Source organism: Harpia harpyja, chromosome 20 (assembly GCF_026419915.1).
Source record: "Harpia harpyja isolate bHarHar1 chromosome 20, bHarHar1 primary haplotype, whole genome shotgun sequence".
NCBI classification, from domain to species: Eukaryota; Metazoa; Chordata; class Aves; order Accipitriformes; family Accipitridae; genus Harpia; species Harpia harpyja.
Genome location: NC_068959.1, coordinates 7,348,867 through 7,368,546, shown reverse-complemented (window position 1 = coordinate 7,368,546; position 19,680 = coordinate 7,348,867). Strand labels below are relative to the sequence as shown.

The 19,680-nt window shown below is 48.0% G+C and overlaps 1 protein-coding gene across 1 annotated transcript in view; it reads left to right on the top strand.

Moving 5' to 3' along the window:
• FAT2 (FAT atypical cadherin 2) overlaps positions 1-19,680 on the top strand; it is a 59,789-nt gene that overhangs the window by 11,700 nt on the left and 28,409 nt on the right. The window contains exons 2-9 of the mRNA XM_052772055.1: positions 939-4,224; positions 4,674-4,988; positions 12,061-12,122; positions 12,968-13,279; positions 13,938-14,148; positions 16,654-16,793; positions 18,555-18,830; positions 19,253-19,463. Of these exons, the coding sequence (XP_052628015.1) occupies positions 960-4,224; positions 4,674-4,988; positions 12,061-12,122; positions 12,968-13,279; positions 13,938-14,148; positions 16,654-16,793; positions 18,555-18,830; positions 19,253-19,463 (4,792 nt within the window). The 5' untranslated portion in view covers positions 939-959. The remainder of the gene's footprint in view (positions 1-938; positions 4,225-4,673; positions 4,989-12,060; positions 12,123-12,967; positions 13,280-13,937; positions 14,149-16,653; positions 16,794-18,554; positions 18,831-19,252; positions 19,464-19,680) is intronic.

Here is a 19,680-nt window from a genome sequence, read left to right as displayed (position 1 = left end):
GTATGTGCTATCCAGTTCCTTCTTTGATACACCTTGTTCACAGAGATAAATCATGGAACTGCAGATGCTCAGGAGTCATTAGAGAAGGAAGTTGATGGCAGGTGGTCATGGATGGCAGGTCCTCCGCAGGAATCCTGACCCTGGGGCTTTGCCGTGAGACGGGAGGAACCAGAGAGATTACTCAATGGCTGAGGGTGACATGGTCAAAGTGTCTTGCTAGAAATCTGCTCTCTCAAGCAACACAGAGGAGACAGCCAGGGTCAGACCTGTGAATTAGAAGAACTTTGCGGTAACTGAGATACAACTTGACTAGGACCTGAGCTAAAGCTGTCAAAAAGGCCACATTGTAGAGCTGGCCATTCGGAAGGAATTTGCACAACGTAGCAGGGCATCCCTGCTGGGGAAGGAGAGCAGATTGCTGTGGCAGGGGAAGAGGAAAAGGAAGACAAGCCAAGGGGAGAGACATCAAATCACAGTTTGTATATCGACTCCTGAAAATACTTTGCAAGAACTTGTATGGAGAGAGAAGTTAAGATGGAGAAGGCAGGATGGAGAAACAAAACAGAAGTGAGGTTTGGATTGGGGGTGGAGAGTTCGAATATGCTGTTTGACTAGGGAGAAGGCAGAATGAAGGGAGGGAGAGATTGTTCACAGAATAGGAAGTCGGCCTGATCAGAGCATTTTGTATGGCTTTTCACATTTTGGCCTCTACAAGGGCAAAAACTGAAGGAGAGAATGTGAATGGATCTGGGCCAGCATGGGGATGTGGGAGGACAGGTCTCTCACTGGGACAGAGGGAAGAAGAGCTGAGCTAACAACCGCAGCGGCAAAGGTCAGGGTAGAGAGAGCATGGAGGTGAGGCTGAGCCCATGGGCACTTTTTCTCTAACACACGGGCCTTAATAAAAATTACCAATGTTCTTCCTTTGACACTTGCAGGACCCAAGGAGACACCACACCATGGAAGTCACTATCAGGAGGCACTTGCTGAGTTTCGCCGTTTTCCTGATGCACTGTGTGGTCCACAAGGCGAGCTGTGAGAAAGGCAACACTTCCCCTCTGCACTTCACCCACTTCTTCTACAATGCCACCATCTATGAGAATTCAGCCCCCAAGACCTATGTGGAGAGCTATGTCAAAATGGGTATTTACAAGACAGACCCCGAATGGGACATCAGATACAGAATAGCCTCTGGAGACAACACTGGTCTCTTTAAAACAGAGGAGCACGTGATTGGGGATTTCTGCTTCTTGAGAATAAGAACCAGGAGCAGCAACACAGCACTTTTAAACCGGGAGGTCAAAGACAGTTATATGTTAATAATCAAGGCCACAGAGAGCACCTTTGCCTATGAAGCCTGGGCCAAAGTCTTGATCCACATTCTGGACAGAAATGACTTGAAACCTCTCTTTTCACCCCCCTCCTACAAAGTGTCCATCAGAGAAGACACTCCTCTGAAAACGGTGGTCAGCACGCTCAGTGCCACTGACGCTGATGCTGGCCAGAATGCCAAGTTCTACTACGCCCTCAACACCAAGTCTGACCTATTCACCGTCCACCCCACCACGGGAGCAGTTATGACCACTGGTAGGCTAAACAGCACCCATCGAGGCAGACACCACCTGCAGGTTTTGGCTGTGGACAGAATGAGAAAGATCATGGAGGGGAACGGCTTTGGGAACTTGGCTAGTCTCATGATCCAAGTGGAGCCATCTGCCAGGAAACCCCCCTCTATCTCCTCGGTGAAGGTGACACCACCTGACTCAGCTGAAGACTTTCTCTATGCAACTCTGTCTGTAGAAAGTGGTGACTCAGAAGCAGGGATAGATTCGGTTGACTTTGTGGATGGAGATCCGGGAAGACACTTCAAAGCCATCAAATCCTACTTTGGGAGCACTGAGTTCATGATTGTGTCAACCAAAGAGATCAACTGGCTACTTTACCCATTTGGTTTCAACCTCAGTCTGCAAGCCAAGGACAAGAGCAAGCCACCACTGTTCTCTCCTATTAGAGTTATCCATATACCTCCCTCCAAGTATGTCTCTGCCAGGTTTGAGAAAGAAGTGTACCAGGTCCAGCTCAGTGAATTTTCCCCAGCTGGAAGCCAAGTTGTTATGGTGAAGGTCACACCAGTCTTCCCAAATCTTAAATATATTTTGAGACCTACTCCTGACAGCACAAGCTTTAAAATCAATCCTCACACTGGACTGATAACTACAGTCAGAGCAATGGACTTCCACGAGCAGTCTCGTTTTGAACTTGAAGTTACAACCGTTAACAGTCACATATCCACAGCTGTTGTCATTGACATCACTGACTGCAACAATCATGCTCCAAGCTTTAGTCAGTCTTCATACCGCGGGGCCTTTGATGAAAATGTTCCTCCTGGTACCAGTGTCTTAACAGTAAGGGCTACAGATGAAGATGAAGGAGATAATGGCTTTGTCACCTACACCATAGCCAACCAGAAATCAGTCCCCTTTGTCATTGACCCCTATTCTGGCATCATTTCCACCTCCAAGTCAATGGACTATGAGTTGATGCAGAGATGGTATCATCTGCGAGTGTGGGCATCAGATTGGGGCTCACCCTTCCGTCATGAAACGGAGGTGTACGTCTCCCTCATGCTGAGCAATGTCAATGACAATGCTCCTGTGTTTGAGAAGGCAAGCTGCAGTGGCACCATCCCACGGGACTTTCCTGTTGGGAACCCTGTGGCCACAGTCTCTGCAATCGACAGTGATGAGCTGCAGCATATCAAATACGAAATCAAGTCTGGCAATGAGTTACGGCATTTTGAACTGAATCCCATCTCTGGAGTAATATCCCTTAGAATATCTCTGCGAGATCTTCCTTCTGAACAGCCACTTTTCTACTCTTTGAAAATAACTGCAACAGATGGAGAGAACTACGCTTTGCCAACATCTGTAAATATCACTGTGGTCAGCCAAGGTCTCCCCGTCAAAATGCAGTGTGAGGAAACAGGAGTCTTGAAACAACTGACAGAAACTATCATACACTCCATTGAGTCTCAGTCTCAAGGCCACGGGCAGGATGACGAAACATCTCTGAACTTGCACCTTATAAACCATAATGCTCCAAAGTTTGATGACAGCTTTCCACGATCTATTGATATCATAGAGACTGTTCCCATCAACTCAACTATTGCTGACCTTTCAGCTATTGATCCTGACACCGGTTTTAATGGAAAATTGGTCTATGTGATCTCAGATGGAAATGATGACAGTTGCTTTACCATTGACCTGGAACTGGGTCTCCTTCAAGTCCTTTCTCCTCTAGATCATGAACGAACCAGCTTCTACATTCTTAACATTACTGTGTACGACCTTGGCACACCACAAAAATCATCTTGGAAACTCTTGGCTGTGAATGTGTTGGATACCAATGATAACACTCCTAAATTCCCACAAGGTGCCTACTGGGTGGCAATACCAGAACATGTAGCAACTGGGACAACAATAGCTCAACTTAAAGCAGAAGATGCCGATACAGATGACAACGGGAGAGTAAAATATTCTCTCCTAACCCCTACTGATAAGTTTGCTATTAACAGTGTCACTGGAGAAGTGACAGTTACAGGTGCCCTGGATAGAGAATTGTGGCCTTGCTACGTGCTGAAAATAGAAGCTAGGGACCAGCCCCAAACAGGCTACCAGCTGTTCTCCCTTACGGATCTCATTGTGACTCTGGAAGACGTAAATGACAACACCCCGCAATGCCTCCCAGCCCTCAACAGTGTGAAGGTCCCAGAGGACCTGCCCGTGGGAACCATTCTACTGTTTCTGGAGGCTTTTGACCCAGACGCTGGCTCTGGGGGTGAGGTGAGGTACAGCCTCATTAATGACGAGGAGATGATGTTTCATGTGGATAAGCTGACTGGGGCACTCCGGTTGGAGAAGGAGCTGGACTATGAGAAGAAGGACTCTTACAATCTAACCGTGCAGGTCAGTGACGGTGGGAAGCCCTTCTCTCGCTCTTCCCTCTGCCACCTGGAAGTGAACATCCTTGATGTCAACGAGAACTTGCACCCACCACGCTTTGCCTCCTTTGTCTTCAAAGGCTGGGTGAAGGAGAACAGCCCTGAAGGCACATCAGTGATGATGGTCACAGCAAAAGATATCGATAAGGGGAAAGATGGAGAGGTTCAATATTTCCTCCGAGAGGGCACTGGCCTGTCCGTCTTCCACATTGAAAAGGACACAGGTAATGACAGCTTAGTTTAATGGTGTACCTTAAAGGCTTAAGCTACATGCTGTGTTTGGCCTGACTTTTTGACCCAATAGGACATTTCTATATTATCTCTATTTACAAAGTTCCATGCATTCAAGTCTTTCTTGCTTGTGCAGGGATATACAATGTGCATGTATCTGGGGAGGAGCGAGCAGGGTTCGTCTCCTTAAAATAATGGAAAATCAGTGTCTGTCCTCCCCCAAAATACCAAGGTCTTCCCTTTCACTTGTGTACCAAATCCCGCTCAGCACAAGCAAGCCCTCACCTTCCACACAATCTCGCAGCCATACAAGGTTGGTGCCAGAGTTTATACCTGCAGCAAATACCAGGAAGCAGACTAGAGACACAGACTGGTCTGGCATTAAGGACAAAGTGTTCTGAGTTCCTTAATCCCTCACAAACACTTTCTGTCATTCTTCTAGGCACCATCCGGACCATAGGACCACTCGACCGAGAAGGAACATCTCACTACTGGCTGACAGTGCTAGCTCTTGACCTGGGAACAATTCCTCTTTCTTCTGTGACTGAAATTTATATTGAAGTCACGGATACCAATGACAACCCACCTCAGATGTCCAGACCTGTCTTCTATGCCTCTGTGATGGAGAATTCCCCACCAAACACATCCGTCCTTCAGCTTGATGCCTTAGATCCAGACGCCAGCTCAGAGGGAAAACTGACTTTTCACATCCTGACTGGAAATCCTCAAGGACTCTTCACCATTAACCTCATTACAGGTAAGACTGACCCAACTCAGCATCTGTTTTTGAGGCTTCCAAGTGCCCAGAGGATGTTACATATTCAATATAAACAGCCCACACAGCTGCCTTTGTCACACCTTCCTTCTGCAGCAAAAGTCCCAGTCTCCAAATACACTGTGTGGGGAGGCTAAGGATTGAAACCCTCAACCTGAGGGCTGCTATTTGCATCCAGATGGCTCTTAGAATGACACAAAAGTGCTACTTTCAAAGCCCTAAACAGAAGCAAGCAGCTGCTTTTAATCTTCCCCCTTATAAACAACTGCCAACAACTGCCCTATTGCACAGCCTGAGCCAGGAAACACCCTTCTGGAGGTGACTATCTGTTCCTGAGACAGACCAAGGCAGGATTAATAAAAATGAATCCCACTGCATTTAAAGGCTCCACCCGTTCTCCAGCGCTATTAATGTAGCAAGTGTAGTAAGCCTCTTCTGCCATCTTCCTAGACTGTATCTTTCATCTGAGGATTAATTACCAGATCTTTCAGAGCCATCAAAAACCCGCTGATGTTTTGTGTAAACAGCTTCCTCAAACCATCCCAGCAGAGCTGACATTGGGCCAGTCTGGCAAGGAAAGCTGTGCTGAGCCCTTCACGCCATCAGCTCCTGGGAGAAGAGGGAAGGGAGGGCACAGAGCCTGTGTATGGGAGAGGATTAATTGCATGACTTTGATCTCCTGCAGATGATAAAAGCAGTTCACCTACTGCAGCAGGATAGAAGCCTGCTCTCAGATGAGAAAGGAGCTGGATGTATTGAAAAAGGCTAGTGCAGCTCTCAATTACATGTTACCTGTGGTGTAATGGCTCTCTGGCAGTCCTCTACAGCTGGCTAGGAGGGGCATGTTTAGAAAAAAATTGTTAGGCTGAGACACTGAAGTCCTGGTTGTAAGAGATTCATAGGGTGTCTCTACACGGCACCATACAGATACACCTGGAGATGCCAACTAACTGTGACCACTGCTACCCCCAGCTGTAGCGCTCTCCACTGTCAGAAGCTTTTTAGCTAGGTCAGGGCATTGCTCTGCATCCAACTTTCCCACATAGTCCAAACAACTATGCACAACTCAGCCGCACAGACAGCTTGCACAAATGCAAGGTTCCATGGAGAGGTGCTTTCAGAAGCCCTATTTAAGAAGACCACTGCCTTTTCGATGGGATGTGGACCAGAAATGGGTATCAGGACACAAGGCTAGCTCCCCTCATCTGCCAAGGTCCAGCTTGCACCCATGCACCTTGCAGGAAATTCAGCCTTCTCTGTGCTGCAGGCAGCAGGCAAAACTTTGACCCCAGTGTGAGTGCAGCCCTACAAAGCCATGCTCCAAGGCTGTCATGTTTTATGGTAAAATAAGCGACACTGGCAAAATCTGAACATTTGCTAATGAGACACCTCACCTCTAAGCCAACCCTTTAATTCCCATCTTGGACAAAAAAAGCTCTCTCGGGTATGAGTCATCTCCTATCCATCTCTCTCTACAGTCAGGTAATTTGCATGTGAAGAGCGATAAGTTTGTCAGTCCTGTAAGAAACCCATGAGCTGATCTTATCTCTTGGACAGTTGCTGGAGGTCTCTTATTTAAACCCTGATCTTGGAGGTTGTTTAAGGACCTGCTTCCAAGCCTGATGAGGATTCAGTTATCTGTTGTTTTACTTGCGTGTCACCCAAAAGAACAAATAATTACCTGCAAACATTGGCATAAACTGAGCAGTTTATATCCTCATGCTTACAGCATCTGAAGAGAAGTCATCTGCTACTACTGCCAGAAAGAATATCACAGCTTGTCTAAATTTCAGGGCTATAGGCAGCTTACTGGAAACCCTGTGATATTTTCATTCTGGAGACTAGGGCATGCTAGTTGCTCTGTTAAGTAGAATAAAAACATAATCTTTGGTCTCAGCCTGGTAGTGCAGCATTGGAAGATGAACTGCTGGTCTTTCTCTTCCTGGTCATTCTCATCAGTGCATGGTTGTATACAAAAAAAGGGTTATCCCAGTGCAGCGCAAATCAAATGACTTACATTTGAACAGGAGAAGAGAGAAAACACTGCAAGTATCTGAGCACTATAGTGCTACAAGATCACTGATGTTTATTCTGGATTTTTAGTTAGGATATGTCCTTTGTTTTTCAAATGCAATAAGCGCATCTCTTCTTTCACTGCCTAGAGGAAGTGATCGCAAAAAGACCCAGAAACATTTCAGTTCTTGAAATGCCAGAGATCTATATGATCCAGATTGCCAATACTGCTTCCGTGGTCAATCCCAAATCTTATGACAGCAAAAGAGTTTGAGTAGGCAGAGCTGCTTATCTGTGATGAAGCTGAATCTCTGTCACATTATTCAATGGTAAACATTGAAGTTTCAAGAGGAAGCCACAGAGGCTGCTGCTCTTAGTCACACAATTTGAGCAAAGGACAGGATGATCTGAATGTGTCGGGAATTCCTCCAGCACCTGGATCAGAAGGGAGGTTCCTACCTGCAGAGAGGACTGTGATAGAGACCTCTCCCCTTCTCCTATTCCACACTGCCATCAAAGGACAAATAAGTCACATTGGCCCTGAAATAAGTCAGAGCACGAGAGGGACAGAGGTCAGTCTGGGTCTCTCCTAGGCAGGGCAATCCTGGTAGGAGCCCGCTGGCAGAGGGAGAGGAGGAGGAAGCTTGTTCTCATCCTGTGCGCTAATAGGAATTAAGGTCCTTATTTACTGTTACAACAGGCACGTCTACACCCAGAATAACCCTGCAGAATAGCCCTGGATAATTATTCAGGGCACAGTGCCACACTATTGCAAGTAACCTATTTCTGGTCCTGGAGCCGGCTTGTTCTGCGTTTGATCCAGTATCTCGACACGGGGGTGTCTTGGCTGGTGGAGACATGACCAACAAGGCCCCTTTACTTCTCCTCCTGAGGTCTTGCAGGGAGACAGGAACAGCCGTGATAACTGTCCCTCAGCAGGGCTTGGCTCCTCCAGCATCCCTGAACTACCACAGAAGGGCTCTAAGCTCTTCCAGCTCTCAGTTCCCTAAAGAGGGTGGAGAAAAAGAGGGAAAATAAATGAAAGGCTAATGAGAAGAGGGAATAAAACTGCGCAGTGAGATGAAAGCTTTCTGCCATCGGCGATGGAATCTCTCCAGCCCAGCCTGGCAGCTGGTGCACAGCAGTGTTTGTGGGAGACAGAGAGATAGATAGATAGATAGATAGATACATGGAGAGATGGGGAGATAGTAGGGTTTGGGGTATTCTTTAGCTGGAAAGATTTTCAGCTTGTTTTGTGCAGGGTTTGCAGTCCCTGATGTGAAAAGGGTTCTAGTCCAGACAGAACCGGGAGGAATTGGGAGGCTGTGGCAGGAAGATTCAGGATGAAGCCATTCATCTCGCTGAAAAGCTGTTTGGAGAATCCTTTTACCTTGGACTACTCATCTCCAGCTCTTATCTAGTGCTTGTTCTTCTGGTGCTTCTTCTGCTGTGTCAGTGTCCACGGGCTTCCCCAGGATGCCTGTGGTTCCCTGCATTTCTCTGCATGGAAGGACATCCAGACACAGCCTGCTCTTTAAATCTGAGGGATGGCTGCACTGCTGCTCCCTGAGCCAACGTACCACAGGCTCCAGCTGAGCATGGACTAGTGCAAAGCAGGGTCAGAACAAGAGGGGAGGTGGTAGGAGGAGAAGAAAAGAGAAGAGAAGGTGAAAGGGAAGCAACAGTGAGACAACAGAAAGAGGATTTCAGGAGAAGAACCTCTTCCCTTCTCAGGCTCTTGTGAAAGCCCCAGTGCCTGCAAACCTGATTCTGGCTATTTTAACTATCTTAGATTTTCCTCCCTGCAGCGAGGGCAGGGGGCCAGCAACCTCCACCCCAGCCCTGCTCTTGCCAGCAGAAGTTATTATTATTTTTTTTTCCCTGACAACAATGCACTGTTAATTTTGCTGCTCCTGTTCCAACACGACCAGCTTTCCTCTCTCCCCTTTCCAGGCAGCAAGCAGGAAAATTGCAGACAATCCTTTCCCATTGCTGTGTGTAGATAGGCTACCAGAGCCGAGTTTGTGCCTGCCTGTATGCAAGGAACAGATGGGATTGTTTCTGGATCTTCAGGTGAACACAGAGCTTGGCAATTTGGCCAAGTGCAGTTAGGACCTCTCACAGTTTTGTTCAGTCTCTGTAGGACTCGGCAAAACCCTTCAAGAACACATACAAGAACGCAAACAAAGGACACCCACTCGATCGCAAGTCCCGTGGGATGGTCTAGCTGGTGTTTTCCAGAGGGGCAGGGATTGCACTGATAACTCGCACATGTGCACACACACGCACAAAACGCTCTCATTAAAAACTAAACTTCCCAGGTCCTTGTAGGGGGCAGCAGAAAGAACTGAGGAACTGTTTCCCCAGGCCACGAAAGCTGAGGGCAGTTCCCCTTTAATAAGTTTCCACTTCCATTATAGCCCTCTGGCTTCGCAGGGTGTATAACCAAGTAGCAACAAATAAAAATATGCATTAATTCCAGCTGGCTTCTCTCGAGCACCACGTCCCATCCCCGTCTCCCTGTCTCTGGGTGCTCAGCGTGAACACTGCTGGCAGTTTGTGCACCTTGGCAGCCGCACAGCACCACAGCTCCCTACAGAATTAGAGTGATTAACTGTTAACGACAAGAGCTTTCTGGTCTCAAGGCAGAGTGGTAACTGGCCCTGGAGAGGGGAACTGGGAGCCACGATTGAGCACAGGGTAAGGGTCAGAGGGATTTTGCCTGGGGTCAGGCGGAGAAGCCAACCCTTTGACTTGTGACTCAACAGATACAAAGCTAAACCCAAAAATGCCATCCGTTAGGACTCCCAGCTGGGATACAGTACAGGTCTGTGATAGACAATACTCCCCAGGAGATCTGAACATCTTCAGTAGTACAGACATTCATGACAGTCATTAAGTTCCAGCTCATCTGCCTTCACTACAGTCCTTCTTTTCCAGCTCTAGAAAGCTCAGCTACAATCCTGTTTTCTTTCATTTTTATCATTAATTAGGCCATGAAAGAATTTCAGGGTGTGTCCAGGCAAATCCAAATAATCACTCCAGAGTGGTTTAAGTTACCTTCCATCAGCTGGCATGCAGTAACCAAGTGCAAACAAGGTATTAGTCTGTTGCAACTGAATTTTGCAATCCAATAGACTAGAAATATCCCCAGTGTGCACACAGGTATTGGGTGGCTCCTTTGTCAATATCTAGCTATGTGTCCTATGGGCTTGTTTGGCCAAAATTATGAACCATCCCCTGAGACAGCTGGAGTTTTAGGCTTTGCTCCCCTGTCCTTGCCAACCTATTGGCAATGCAGACAGGAGCATCAGAGATCTCAGTGAACCGCTGCTGCGATTCCTTCTTTAGGCCCTCATTAAGCGAGCATTTCCATGCATATCAACAGTTTTGCTGCTATTGGAGCCCTATAGCCTCCTATGAGCCTGGGAGAGGTTCAAAAGCTCCTCAGCCAGCGTGCTCTCAGGCCACTGCTGAGTCCTCTTCACCTGCCAAGGTGTCAAAAGGAAGATTAGGGTGAAGAAAAAAAATCCATGATATACATGCAAACAGAGTCTTTCAAATCATCTTGTCATAACACATTAAGGAGTGTTGATTTATGATTGTAAAGGCATCAAATAAATGTTTAGTGCAGCGGCTGATGCCAAATATGAATAATCCCAGAGAACATGTGGAAAAGGTCAACAATAGTCTTGTTCCAATCAGCTGCTCCTTGCTCCCTCCTTCAGCTGCCTGGTATTTCCTGCAGCCATTTGAAATTTTTGCTCAGACAGCAATACACCAAAGTATGATACAACTGAAAACAATACTATTAATTAAAACTTTTTGGCTTTGGACCAGGAATGAGAGTTGAGATGTGTTCACGCAACTCTGATTTACAAGTCTTTTAGGATGCACAAGTGCACGTGCTCACACCACTGCAAATGCATGCTGCCTCCCATGCAAAGCATTTCCCAGAGTAGCATGAGCCTGTATCACTGCTTGCAGTGGTCAGGAAAATTCACCCTGCCTTTTGTTTGTGCGAGGAAGCAGGACTTCCCTTCACGAGGAATAAACACCGTGATAACGGCCACCACTGGGAGCAGAACAGGGAACAGACAAAAACGCTCGCAGGTGTCAGGCTTGATGACTTTCAGAAAATAATGCATTATATATACAATTTCCATCATCTGTAAAGCAGTTGTGAAAATGGTGTAGAGCTGCTTTTCCCCAAAGGTGAAGAGTCAAGGCACTTGATAAAGACTATTATCAAACCAGACGTGGAAACACAAGTCTCAACTCCATCCTTTACACACTTGCATCTACTCAGCTCAGTCATTGACAGGCCAAAAAGAGGTAATTATGACGATTTTGTTTAAACTCTAGTTTACTATAGCCACAATTCCTCCCTCCTGCATCCAACCTATTCCCTGTGGTTAAACTAGTGTATATTTTTTAGAAATCTCTCAAATCTTGCAACTATTAGAGGATTCATCCTGTCTCTTAGCAAGGCTTAAATAATATACTAACATTATTATCAACTGTATACTTTATTTTTAGCCTGAATGCATTTGTTCTAGTGGTAGAATAGAGGGTATTTCCAAAGACAGAAAACAAACTTTTGTCAAAACACTGTAAATTAAAAAGAGCAAGGTTCAGCACAGGGAAAATAGGAGTCAAGACTTGTTAAGAGGCCAAACTTGTGCCAGCACATGCAGAATGTTTCTTACTTAGAGGCATAAGAAAAATTTTGTTTTCATGGTTCTGCAGCCTTTCTCACCAAATGCCTTCACAACCTTCAACTGATGTAGGCACCTGGTAGGTCACCCGCCTCCTCCATGGTCTCTGTAATCAGAGGAGTGAGAGCAGCACCTCCAGACAGGGATTCACACTGGAAGTGGACAACTTGCCCTTTGGGGGTATCTGATTTTCTCTTCTGATCACAAAGGGAACCTGAAAGAGGATGGGCGGGCAGGCTGATGTGGGGCACGTGGGGATTTGATCAGCCCTAGCTTTCCTCGGACGCTGAGTCTTGGAGCTCAAAGGGTTTCTTTCTTGGCAGGTCTGATTTCTACAACTTCACGGCAGCTGGATCGAGAATACAAGGCTGAACATATCCTAGAGGTGGGTAATGATGATTGTAATTAGCTTTATTTACCTACAAGTGTATTAAGTCCTCAAAGAGCTTTCCTTGCAAGTTGGAGCACAGAGAAAGAATCTCATCCCATCAGCTCCCAACTGCTGGGAAACTTAATTAAATGGTGTGTGTTGCCCTAAGAGACAGCTGCAGCAGTACTGCGGGGTTTATTATTTCCTTACTGAAGACTGGAGCAAAAGGCCTGTTCTGGAAGCTGTGGGAATGCAGGAAGAGGACTGGAATTGTCCTCTAGCAGGATGGATAATAAGTTATGGGGTAAAGAGCAAGCCAGAGAAATCCACCCTCGTTTATCTCATTGTATCAGACATTGCTGTGTAGTTTTGTGTTACCGGCCCCCATCCTTAGCTGCTCCAAGCTATGCGTATTTACATTAGAGGGATCTTGAGGTGTTTCAGTCTATCAGGGTGATTGAGGATAATACATTTCCCTCTGCAATGTAACAAGCTGTGAGCATGCACAGGCACAGCGAAGTGAGGATGGGTGATAACTTGCCGAGCCATTGCAATACAAATGTTTTCAGTTGTGTGACCCCTAATGACCAATCTGACCCACTGCCCGGAGCAACTGCAAAGCAGGAGCCCTGCAGATGCACCTCCCTGTGCATGCACAAGCCTTGCACAGTGCCAGCTACAGCCACCAGATTTTACCCTGCAGAGAGGAGCAATTGCCTCTGAAAATGTTGAGATACAACTGCAGATCCACACAAAAACCCTACTTTAGTCATTGCCCATCAGGATGAAGGCTGGCTGCTCGGGTCCTAGGTCACGCACGACAAATTGCTCTGTCACCCACTCCCTTTGCTTGCTGGCAGGTGGCTGTTTCTGACAACGGAGAGCCATCCCTGAAGTCCACCAGCAGAGTTGTGATACAAGTCCTGGATGCCAACGACAGTCCTCCCAGTTTCCCCCACAAGCTCTTCATGGTGCAGCTCCCCGAGAGAGACGCCTCGGAGACACCGCTGCCAGTCTACAGGCTGATTGCTTCAGACCGTGACCAGGGCCAGAACAGCCAGATCACCTACACCATTGAGGAGGAGGAGGAAGGGATATTCACCATCAACCCCACAACTGGCATGGTGTTCTCCAGGAAAGCTTTTCCTGCCTCCGAATACAACATACTCACGGTGAGAGGAGAGGGAAAGAGAGAGAGCCAATGCAAAGAGATGGGTGGAGAGGGAAAGAGAAGAAAGGCTGCAGAAACAGAAAAGATAAAAGAAGCAAAGAGATGGAGAGAATGCAGCAGTGGGAGGAGAGCTTGAATGAGACAGACTTGGGTTACAGGGAGAGAAACTGGGAGGGAATGATGGGAAATGCAGAAGGTAAGAAGCTACTAAAGACGGAGGATAAATTAAAATTAACTGTCCAACCCACTCTCAGAGATGAACACAGCGATTCACGATCCTATATGGACGTGACCCGAACCTGAAGAGTCTTTGGGTTTCAGCGGTGCCTCCATTTGGCGGTCTGATCAGGCCATGGGGCTTGGATATAGGTTTAAAGCTTTCCCACACTCTGCGGGTCCTTGCAATGAGGCTTGTGATCCAGGTCTCTGCTGTGGATTGAGCTCGGCAGATTTGCTTGATGTTCAAGAGGAATTTGGGTTGCATACATGGCTCTGCCTTGGAAGCAGCCAGAGCACAGGCCACTGGGTCAAGATTTGTTTTGTGGGATTTTGGGCGCACTTGGCCCTGAAATTCCTGGTGGGTGGGAGAAGCAGCTTCCCATGGGGCTCCCGTGGGCTCAACCAGCCTTCTCCCTGACTGCATGTGCATCTCCTGGCAGGTCAAGGCAACGGATGGCGGCAGCCCACCACTTTCCTCCCACGTGCGTCTTCACATCAGCTGGGTTGCCCGGCCTGGCCCTTCCTCGGAGCCACTAGCTTTCGATGAACCCCATTTTAACTTTGCCGTGATGGAAACTGATCCCGTAAACCATATGGTGGGAGTGATCAGCATCGAAATGGGCCCCAGCCAAGTGTGGTTTAATATCACAGGTGAGACACAGAAATTAAACCAGGGCAGCAGTGTCTGGGAGCGTTTGCCCCAGCTCCCTTGGCTTTCAGCACTCGCATGCCTGAGCAAATGAAGTTGTTTGCTTTAGGTGTAGGTGAGCTACAGGGAAAGCTTTCTCACAGACACCAAAAGGCTTAAACAGCCATAGACAAAGCTGCCTGTCCAAGGGCTCTGGTGCCAAGTGCAATTATCTATCTAACACACTTTTTTAAAGACATTCTGGGACTTGCCGGTGTTTGAGGTGTTCTCTGATGTCGCGTGAAAGGCAGGGCATACCAGTCCCAGCTCCTCCTGGGAATCAAGTGACACTGTCGGTTGTGGTAAAACAGCCTGTGAGGATCCAGGTGTCTGGCTGGGTCTTGCAGACACCCCCGCCCCCCCCCGGTCTCTCCCTCCCTGCTGAGCCCATAGTCTTGACAGAGAGCCGGGAGGCAGGGATTCCTCAAAAAGCTGGTGTGACCTAACTGGTGGGGCTCTCCCTTCCACCTCACGGCATCCCAGGGATGACTTAGACGTGAAACATGAAGAAGCTCTAGGGCCTTCTCAAACACACACGATGCTAGGGCAGAGGGGATGTGGGCTGTCACCCCAGGGGACTCATCAGGCAGTGTGTGTGCAGAACTGGTCCTACCAATGAGGGCCAATTGTGCTCACGTAATTTGGTGTTTTGAAGTGGTGCCCCAATCTGCCTTGCACAGCCTTTCCCTGACACTGCCTGCAGGGCTTGCCCTTGTCAGACAAAGCCTTAATTGGGTGAATGAATAGTTTTTCCCGTTACTATGTTAGGGCAGGGATAATGGTGTATAAATACAATTAAGCAACAAGAGATACAATGCTACAAGGAGCAGGCAATATCAGTGCAAGGCTTATCTGGCATTAGTAGTGTCTGCTTGGGTTTGCAGAATTAACAGTATATTTCTCTGAATGTAATCCTATCATTTCCCTCCTGAGTGCTTGCCTGTATGCTCAGCCCCATCTTTGCCAGTTCCTAGTGCACCAAGTGCTACTCAGGGCTCTCTTGGTTTCTATACTGGTGGAAGAGGACAGGATTTCATTGTCCCTGCTAGAGAAGCAAAGCATCACAGTAGCTGGCAACCAAGCAGGTGATGCAGAGATCCAGGAGCCTTCAGCACCTCATTCAAAAACTCGCCTTTCCCAGTCCACGAAGGCTCTGTCACTGGGGTTGATGGTGTCTGCAAAGACTCTGACAAAGCAGCATCTTTCTTCATCTCTTTCTTTTCCTGGGCTTCCTCTTTCCTTTTGGCACCATGCAAAGGGTGCCCTTCTCTCTTTTCTCAGGGAAAGGCATCCATGGGTCTCTCTTTTCCTCCGTCTCTGCTTCTTTCTGTCTCCTTCCCAGCAGGAAAATGGTGGTCCAGATGGCTGGCAACCACTGCCTTTCTCCCGCAAGGGAAGATGTGTAATTTAACAACCAGCCAAGATTTTCCTAGCTGGTAAGAGAATAAAGCAGAATCCAGAGCATCCAGTAGCTGGGAAGGGAGAAGTTGAGACCTGGGATAAATCGCAGAAAACTGCTTCTACCTCTCCATATCTCAGAACAGCGTAGCGGGTGTTTCACGTGCAATAGGGAGCTAACAGGCCTCCAGCAAGCGAGGCATGAGAAAGGAGCTGCCACGCCAGGGCTGAACAGCAATAGTGTGAGGGACAGCCTTCTGCTGCTGAGCTGCTCAGGCCTGCGGTTCCCTGCGCTATGCAGCCATCTGGGTTGGAGGCAACAGGCTCTGCTCACCCTGGAAGCGCCGTCTGCCTCCCCAACTGTTCAAGAATTGGGCTGCTTCAGGTAGCTCACAGGCTCCCAACTGTGGCAACGAAGACCATCGCTGATATGCCCACAGCGTGACCTTGAATTGGAAGCCAGCAAGAGCGTCGTTCAGCCCTGCAGGTCCCTGATCCATGCTAAGCCCGTGATGCTGCATAGCTGGAGGCCTTGTGCAAATAAATCAATGCTCAAATGTGCCTGTTGCAAATCTGGCCAGGACGTCATATGCATATGTGCATCCTTTCCCCTTCTCTCCTCCTCCTCATTTTCTCCAGTTCCCCTCACCTTCCCTTTCATACTCCTTCGTCACCATCTGTGACTACCTCTTTGTCCAGCTTCTCCATGTCCTCCCTGTCTCCTGTGTCCATCCATCACATTTTGTATTGAGTTTCCAGATTTGGGGGAAACCTCACCTATGGCACTGTCCCCAGTCTAGCTGTGGCCAAAGAGGTACAGCTGGAATGAATGCCTACACGTCCCCATTCAAAGTATATTGCCTGGCATGCCACATATCTGTGGTTGGGCATGAGCTCCTTGTGTGGTTTGTGTATGGTGTCTGAAGGGGAGATCCTCATCCTTTGGAAATCCAAGCAGCTCCTAGAATCCCTTCCCCTGCAGAGGCTGCCAGCACCTGCAGCTTGCTCCAGACAGAAATCTAGCTATAACTGCCCCCCCATTTCCTTTTCTCATCCCTCCCTTATCCCAGGTGGCGATGATGACATGGATTTTGACATTGAAAAGAGTACAGGCAGCATGGTCATTGCAAGAGCCCTCGATGCAAGGAAGAAGTCAAGCTATAACCTGACGGTAGAAGTCACTGATGGGTCCACTACTATCAAAACCCAGGTAATGTTTTTTTCTTTAGTAGAGACCCCATCTAGAGTCAGCATATACCAAAGGGAATCTTTCTTCTGACTCCACTGAGCTCTGGATCAGGTGCCAGGCACAAGAATCTTCTTACACTGTGATCTTACGTTACACAGTGACCCAAGCCTTTCCTAAGTACAAAGCTAAGATTTTTTTGGAAAGATGTTGTTGGAAACGCAAATGATCTAGGAAAGCCTAGGCCTTTCCTGTTGATCACAGCCAGCACACAAGGATACATCTACACCACCAGCCAAGCTGGGGTGGCAGTTCACACTCTGAGACCTCAACTTGCTCTCAGCTGCTCAGGCTGAACGACAACATGGCTGGGACAAATGCTAAGGCATAAGGGAAATGCATATGCAGTTAGATCAGGCTTGGGTCCATGGTACCATGTCAAGGGGTGTTCCTGGGACTTGCTAGCCTATGTAAAGCCAGCACAGATGCATCTGCAAGAGGTGAAGTCAGGCCCCACACTGTGCTGCTCCAAGTGCGTGGAGTGTTGATAACATATCAGCACTGAGGTCCAGTGGGCGAGCGGGGCAGCTGCAGAGATGCTGTGTCCTCTGAGTGGTCACCTGAAAAGCAAGCGCTGGTGAAAGGAGGCACTTTGCTCTCAGGCATGTCCCTGAGCCCCAACTAAAATGGCTGCTGAGATTTGCCCATCTTTACCTATAGTCAAGAAGGATATTCAGGGCTTGATCTTTCACCAACCATTTTCTCCATGCATAAGCAGCAGCCAAAAATCCAGCCCTCACTGCACAGGAAGACCTAGAACGTGAGTCACCCGTCAGTGACGCTTATCGTGGGAAATTCACTATGGAGGTTTGCAGGGGATGATGATTGAGGAACACTACCATTCCTGTGAAACGCAATGTCAACTACCTTCAAGTATTGTTCCAAATAAACAAACAAAGCCCCACCTTGCCTGGTGTGCATTCCCTGCCACCTTGCATCTCATCCCTACATTTATTTTGGCACTCAAGGCCGCTAGCAGATGTCAAAAAACCTGCTTGTGCAAAACACCCATGGCATGTTCAGGTTTGCTAAAGGAAGAAAATTCCTACTCTTAGTTGGGACTTCCTAAGACGCAGTAAACATCAGTAGGGGGGTGAGGACAGTCAGGGAAGGAGACCAAACAGGAGAAACTAGGTGACTTGGCAGGCAGGATTTAGGCAGGACATTCACAGGGGTTTGCTGTTAAATGCAGAGGGGAAGATTTGGCTCAAAAGTGTAGACCACAAACTTTGCTTCTGCATACCTTCTCCACACGTGCTGCTCTTGAGATAGGCCAGCCCCTCCCTTCCTTTACCAAACATCCCCCCTCTGCCAGCTTTCTGGCATGTAATTAATGAGGGCTGGTGTGGAGGCACCAGCCAGCAAAACTGGCACCACAGCTGAGCGACTATTACTTTTCATGGCAGGCGTGACGGTTTCCCTGTGTGCCAAGCGCAGGCACGTTCACTCTGAATGGATTGCCAGATCGGAGAAATTAAAAAAAAAGAGAGGAAGCAAACTGAAAATCACTAAGGGAAGGCACAGTAGGAGTTCCTTGGGGAGAAGGACAAAAGGGCTCCCAGTCACCATGGATGGCAAAGCCCCAAGAGTTGGAAAGCTGTGACGGTTACAAGGCTCAGAGCATGGCTACACCCACAAGGGGTTCGTAGCTGAGATTTTACATGGCTGCATAAGCCAGGTTGCTCCCATGTCTCTGCTGCCCTCACCGTGCTGTCTCCCCCACAGGCATTTATCCATGTGATTGACATTAACCAGCACCGTCCCCAGTTCCTGGAGAACCATTACGAGGTGAGGATTCCTGAAGATACCCCCTCGGGGAGGGAAATCCTTCAAGTCCGTGCAACAGACAAGGACAAAGGCAAGGGGCTCATCTACACCATCCATGGCAGCGTGGACCCCAAAAGCACAAGACTTTTCCAGTTGGATCCAAGCAGCGGGGTCCTCACAACAGCAGAAGGCTTCAGTTCCCAGCCCATGCCTCAGCACACCCTAACAGTGATGGTGAGTCCTAGCCAAACCCTGCTGAGTCCGTCAGCTTGGCCGGGACATATGGGTCGCTGGACAAATTAAAACTGGTTCTAGTCTTTGAGGCAGAATTTGTCTAGAACAACAGGTAAGAGGAAAGCAGGGTGTTAACCTTTACTATATAACCATCCTGGATAAATCTAGGTAATGCTAATTTCATTGGAGGGCCACTGGATTCTTATACAAGAAAGCACAGTGAATAATTGTTAATGTTTGGTTTCAAGTTCAAGGCTGAACTTTGGTGCTGAAACTTACAGGCTCATTCCCACCCAAGGCGTTGGTACCACTGAAAAATTCCACTCTCTGTAAGAGTCCTGATGAGCTACTTGGAAGCCTGGTGCAGGCAAGGCTGCCTTCTCCCTGAGTGTGACTGTACCTGCTTTTCCTCTGTCATTCAGGTACGAGACCAGGAGGTCCCCATCAAGAGGAACTTTGTTCGAGTCATCATCCATGTGGAGAACTGCAACCTTCACCCTCCGCAGTTCAGCAGCATCCATTACGAAGCAGAAGTGCTGGACTCAGCAGCGGTGGGCACAGAGGTTGTACAAGTCAGAGCCCTTGATCAGGACCAAGGAGCCAATGCCGAAATCCACTACTCCCTTCAGGCAGGTGAGAGCCATGCAACAAGACAGTTTAGGCTATGAACATGCCTGCATTTCCATGCTCTAGCTGGGGGGTCAGAGAGTGGATCAGTTTTCTCTAGCTGTTGCAAAGAACAGTAAATAGCTGCACAGTTCTAAAATGTGATTTCATTCCTACCCAGAGAAAATCTAGAGCAAGCAGGTAATCTCCATATTATGGGATAGCAGCATCCTTCCTTAAGAGG